We start from the raw sequence: 6574 nt of genomic DNA on the forward strand, positions 1-6574 counted from the left end.
GGTTCAATGGTAAGAGGTTGGGACCAAGAGGTTTGCTCCCTCTTTAATCTCAGGTTTGAGCCTTGTGATTGCTCATATGATGGCTACTGGAGGCTTACATGGTCGTTAACTTCACGGCCCGTGAGATTAGTCGAGGTGCGCACAAGCTGGCCCGGACACCCTCGTTAAACTAAAAAAAAAGTAGATCCTTGGAAATAAATCGCTGCTCACAAGAATTTTTTTTTTTTATACAATTGAGGCTGCATATCCAGCATGATTAAGTTTTTTGAGAAAAATTATAACTTGAGTCAAGTACAAGTATCGAGATAACAAATTAATCTAAATTAATTTGAATTAATTAAAAAATTATTATTTTATTTGATTTTTTAAAATTAAAACCAAGAGTATAAATTAACTAACTCGCGGTTGGTTGATTTAACTCAAGGTTGAGTTTTTAATTCTCAGCCTAGGTCACATCCTTGGTCTGACTTCAGCTACTATTAGGTTTGGAAGGTTATTATCAATTTTGAAAGAGTGGTTATTTTTAAAAAAAAAAATTTAAAAAAAATATTAAAAAAATATTTTTTTATTTTTTAAAAATTATTTTTAATATCAACACTACTAAAAAAATATTAATTTAAAATAAAAAAAAATTAAATTTTTTCAAAAACACTTTTAAAACGCAAAAACAAAAAGCTCCTCAAACTAAAAAAACAAATAAACTTTTTGCAATGCATATGAAAATTACGTGCTTAATGATCTAAATATAAAAATATCTAAAACAAATATAATTATAATAATCCAAAGCAAGAACAAATTGCTCCAATTAAAAAAAAAATGCATGCTAAATATTAAGAAAATATACCAAGAAAAAACTTCAAGCATTAATCTTTAATAAATAACCTCGACTTAAATTTGAAGTTTATATATTATCTATTTATAGAGGTTTAACTGTATTTATTAAAAAGTAACGCCACAAAGCACGAATTCTTTATAGACAAAAATGGCCTGTTCTCAAGGACTGATGATGACAAGCACAATTTCAGCATATTTAATTATCATAATATTTAAGGACAAATTCTCAAGAATTAGTGGCTAAATAATGACTTAAAATACACATTAATACAGCAGAAAAGTATTGTAATCAATCCACTACACTGCCTCAGCTAATGAGAAACAGCTAAAAAAGGAGCTAAAACATGGTGTAAGAGGAGAGCTTAGAAGGGAGTACCAATTTCACTCCTTGTTTCATTAGGGCTGTACAAAGCAGACCTGTTTCTTGGTCTATTCTCTTCCAACTGCTTCACAACTTCATCCATGGTTGGTCGAACCGATGCCACTGGAGCGCAGCACCCCATTGCAAGTTTCAGTGCCTGAACTAACCCTTCTTCCATTGGACTCCTTACCCCCTTTAAAACCTCCAAATCAAAAACCTCCATTGTTGTTTCCTCTAAGACTGCGACTTTCACCATCGAAGGCAGGTCTGCGAAATCGTTGCTTCTTCCATTTTTTCCAGGTTTCTTGCCTATCAGAATCTCCAGCAAAAGGATTCCAAATGCGTAAACGTCTGTCCTAGAATTGCATTTCTTCATCCTTTGAAGCTCCGGTGCCTTGTAGCCATCAGTTTTCGCAAGTGCCACGATTTCATCAGCTACTGTTGGGATCATTAGCTTGTCAAGTCCAAACTCGGTAAGCCTAGCAACAAAAAATTCATCCACAAGCACATTTTTTGACCGGACATTCCCATGGGTAATTGGTGTCTCAAGACCTGTATGAAGGTATGCTAGTCCTCTAGCTATAGCCAATGCAATCTTGTGCCTTCTAGCCCAGTTCAGCACTGGTTTTCCTGCTTTGGCCTCTGCAATTAACCAGATGCTTAAAACAAGAGTAATGGATCTGTATTTCCTAATGTTCAAACAGCACTAAACATATCCAATAATGCACAAAGTAATGCATTTTCCTGCTCTAGTTTCTACAATTATCTATTTAGAAAGGCCCCTTGGGAGATTTTATAAATTTGATGACATGAGGATCGCAGAAGATCCACCATTCCAATGTTGAGGGTGCCTCAAAGGGGTGTGTTACAAGTAAGAAGGCTATTCTTACTGAAACAAATTTTGTTTTTAATCGGTGTCGGCAAGAGCAGAGCATCAAACCATGTAATAACTCATTTTTTCTTGATTTAGTATAATATAAATGGTAATATGGAGAAATGTCTGGGAACAAACAGAATTTTGTGCTTGAACAAAATTGTCTTACAATTCAAGGCCTTAATGACAAAAGGCCTTAGTCCTAATGAACTGTGTTTCTACCAGCCAAAAGAGTTCAACAAGTGTATGACAAAGGAACATGAATATATAAACGCAGAGGAAAGGCCGAAGATGTGCTTACCATGTAAGAGGTCGTGTAGGGTTCTATTTGGAAGATAGTCATAGATGAGTAGCTTCTCCCCTCTCTTCCCCTGATAGAAAGCTCTCAGAGGAAGTAAACTGTCATGCCGAATCTTCCCCAATTGCTTTATCACTGGAAGACACGAACTTCTATCCTTGCAACTGCCTTCCCTCATCAACCTCAAAGCAATTGTCCCCCCATCAGCAAGCTTGGCCTTGTAAACAGTCCCATAACTTGTTTTCTCCATAACTTGTCCTGTCGCATTCAACACATCCTCCAAAGTCAAATGCTCACCGCCTTGAAACAAAATTAGTTTCCCTTCCCCACCTACGCCACCAACACCACCAACTCCATCATCTCCGCTTTCCTCCTCCATGTCATCGTCGCTATCTCCCATCCCCTTCCTCCTTTTGTTTTGCATATAACCAATTAACAGTGAGGCCAAAACTACAACTCCAGTCATTAATCCAATCACAATGCCAGCAATTGCACCCGGGCTCAATCTAGAACTTCCACTACAACTTCTTAAAGGTAGCCCACAAAGACTGGGATCATTCCCTTCAAAAACCTCCACACCAAACTTCGATTCACCAAAAAAAGGCAATACTCCACTGAAATTATTGTGTGAAAGATTCAACTTTTCAAGTTTTAAACCAGTTAAAGTCTCAGGAATTGGACCCGAAAACATGTTACCGGAAAGATCAAGCTCGTTTATACCTTGAAAGCGAGTAACAAATTCAGGGAAACTCCCTGAAAACTTGTTGCTACCCAAATCAAGAAACTGCAAATTATTGCAAGTTGTGTTGGGCAATGCTGGTTCAGGAAGAGACCCGGTAAGTGAATTACCATGAAGCCTGAGTGAAACTAATCTATCACACAAGTTCCACACCGATGGAGCTAAAGCCCCACTAAACACATTGTCACTCAAATCAATATCTGAGAGTGAAGAGCTGTAACCAAGCTCAAGAGGGATGGTTCCACCCAGTGAATTAATGTTAAGATACAAACTTTGAAGCATAGAGAACCCACCGAGCTCTCTAGGAAGTGAACCAGTGAGATTAGCAGATGGTAGCTGTAGAGATAAAAGGTGCAAAGAGGGGTCTTTATAGAGTGAAAGATTAGTCCATTGTGGTGCTGAAAGGTCAATACAAGAGAGAGGAGAGCCATTAGAGAAGACCCATTTGAGGCCTCTCCATTGGCATAAAGGCACAGAGGAGTTCCATGAAGAGAGCAAGAGGTTTTCAGTGTTACCTTGCAGTGAAGCTTTGATCTTTCCAAGCAGAAGCTCAACATCTGTTGAACCAGAAAGTAACAAAGACTGAGTGGGGGAAGCAGAGAAGTTTATGCTGATTAAGGTGTAGAAAATGTAGATAGAGTAAAGTTTCAAAACCGCCATGAATGAAGCAGAGGGCAGACAAAGAAGATGAAGAAGAAAGGTAAGAGTGATGGTGTGGTTTTTGAGGAGTTCTATGAGAGAAGTGTCCTCTTTTTGGGAAAGCTGACACAGTGTTGACTATGAGTAAGCTCTTTGTCTACTAATTCTACGGTCAAGATTTATTTCCTTGTAAATATGAGATTGAAGTTGATTTTCGAAATTCGTATGATATAATCTCTTTGTTTTTTCTTTTTTTTAAATATAATGTTCCAATTAATTTATGTGTCTCAATTAATTTCACAAATTTTAAATTTAACAACTATATAAGCATAATTCGTTCAAAAGAACTCAAACTTATAACTGGAATAAATCTTTTTTTATTATTATTACTGACCGTTGATATCACAAGAACAATATGATGAACAAACGGTGGAGGCAATAGGAAAAAGGTGGAGCTGAAAACAGCATGCTGTATGGATAAATTATTGTGTTTGCTCTTTCTATATTGTCTATCAATTCACTGCACGCTCTGCTTTGGAATTGCCAGATTTTTATTTTATTATAATTATTATTATTTTCTTCTTGGCTCGCATTCAATTGGAAAAGCTAGGCTGGAACCACCGAGTATTGTCTCGTCAAGGTGATGAAGTTGAAGGGGACGACTACCTTAGTTTTTGTGCACCTTTGATCATCACCCTACATCTATGTTACATGATCTTTTACCATTAATCATCGGTGGTGGGAGATGATGAGGCAGCTTGATTTTTTTTATAGAAAAAAAAACATGTTCTTGCATCAAGTAGATGAATTAAGATTTTCTTGATAAATTATCCTTAATGCTAATTTCAAGGTTTGAAACCGAAAGAATTAAAATAAAATACACCTTTTTTACTATAATAATAGATATTATTAAACTCCACCAGTTTAATACTTGAGTTATGAATTAGATGGGTTAATACATGTTAATCTAAAATAAAATTATTTTAAATAAATTTAAATTGATATTATTTTGAATTTTCTTAAAAAAATCAAATCGAGTTTTGACTAGATTGTGAGTTGCTTGTCATATTGACAGGGTTAACCCCCACTCAATTTAATTTGCAATCTGGCTCGAACCAAGTTTTGAATTGGCAAATCATCAAGTTGATTCGCAAGATCAAGTTATGTTTAGTATCATTGATTTAAAATCACGGTGTTTGTTTGTTTTTGTAGTTAATTATTTTTGCATGATTTTTTTTATATGCTTTTAGATGGTGTAGATATAGTAATGTAAAAAATATATAAAAATATTATTTAAAATAAAATAAAAATATAAAAAAATAATATTTTAATTGAAAATCACATTTAAAATCACACGAGCAAGCTCGAACCTTGATACTGATGAGGTGCATGGTGGAGATTTTCATGTGGAGGCCCAGATGCCTGTGGGCAGTCTAGAAAAGCAAACTGAGGAAGGAAAAGAAAGAAAAAGGTGAATCTATGCCCGGTCCAAAGCTGAGACGTGAAGGGGGGGCCCTTGAAGCAACATCTTGAAAACCTTTATTTATTTATTTTGTAATTTGTAAATAAAACAGTGAAATGATGAAAAGCTCTGTTCATGCGAGAGCCACCGGTTAATCATATATATTCCTCTTGTGGGTCTCCCTAAGAAAGTGATTATATCACTGAAATTCGGTAATTATTCTCTTTAATGGCAGTCTTAATGCTTTGCAGGTGTATGAGGTTAAAAAGCAAGACCAGCTTTGGTAACAGCATGCTTGTTTTAAAGTTCAAAATTCTCTTGAGAAAATCTCCCTTCGACCTAATTTTTTAATGGCGTGCAAGACTTCCCATGTTAATGCTACGCAGCTATGCATAGCCACTGTTCCATGAGAGGGAGAGGATTTTTAATAGATGGTTCTTGGCTTTTTGCCAATTTTTCTCTGGGCATGGCTGCTTTTCTTGACATTTGTGTACATATTTTCATGTTGGGTGTCAAATTCATTGATAGTTTGTTCGGAACTGTAAGAGATTTTAGTCAAATTTCATGTTCCGAAACTATTTTAAGTGTTAAAAAATGAATTTTAAGTAGAATTCAGTATCTAAAAATAGTACAAAAATAAATTATATATCAATTTTTCTAGGTTACTGCATTAAAGATGAGAAATTAATGTTCAAAACCACCTTACAAAGACAACGAGGATGATATATTAAGAGGGTGTTCGGTTGTGTGGTTGCTTCTGTATTTGAAGCAACCACAGCAACTCACTCGTTTGGTAATGCTTCCACAACAGATTTTTACTGGTAGGACCTATCGTTAATTGTGGCACGGCCACAAGTTTGCAAGAAACAGCAATTTGCTGCTTCTTGAGCTAGAAAACTCATGAACAGTGGAGCTAGCTCCACTGTTCATGGTTTTCTTCCATGACAGTGGAGCATGCTCTACTGTTCATGGGTTTTTCTCATGGATAGTGGAGCATGCTCCACTGTTCCGGCCGGACCGGTCCGGTTCAACATTAAAAATACATTGAACCGGGTCCGATCTAACAAAATAAAAAAAATATTTTTTATTTTTAATTGTGTTTTATTAAAAAAAATAGTGTTAAACATTATTCAATGACACTACATAAATTAGATGGAGCTCGCTTGATGACGTAATATTTGTAGAATTTAATCGCAATCCCAATTTTATTTCTGATTATATTTTACCTATGTTGTTGTGCTCTTAAAAAATTTAATGGAACTCATGATATAATAGTAATAGTTAAATCTACAATATTTAAATTAAAAACCATCAATATTAATATATATTTTTTAAATTTATTTTATAACCTTAATTTCAAAAGCATT

General features: G+C 35.2%; 1 protein-coding gene across 1 annotated transcript; it reads right to left on the minus strand.

Moving 5' to 3' along the window:
- Window positions 1–1004: 1004 nt before the first annotated feature.
- LOC7459520 (putative kinase-like protein TMKL1) lies at window positions 1005–3891 on the minus strand. Its single transcript, XM_002303049.4, has 2 exons — window positions 2371–3891; window positions 1005–1837 (listed from the first exon to the last, which is right to left on the minus strand). Exons 1-2 carry the CDS (start codon window positions 3764–3766, stop codon window positions 1197–1199), a joined length of 2037 nt encoding a protein of 678 aa, XP_002303085.2. The 5' UTR covers window positions 3767–3891; the 3' UTR covers window positions 1005–1196.
- Window positions 3892–6574: the final 2683 nt, after the last annotated feature.

The sequence above is a fragment of the Populus trichocarpa genome, chromosome 2 (assembly GCF_000002775.5).
Source record: "Populus trichocarpa isolate Nisqually-1 chromosome 2, P.trichocarpa_v4.1, whole genome shotgun sequence".
In the NCBI taxonomy this organism is placed as follows: Eukaryota; Viridiplantae; Streptophyta; class Magnoliopsida; order Malpighiales; family Salicaceae; genus Populus; species Populus trichocarpa.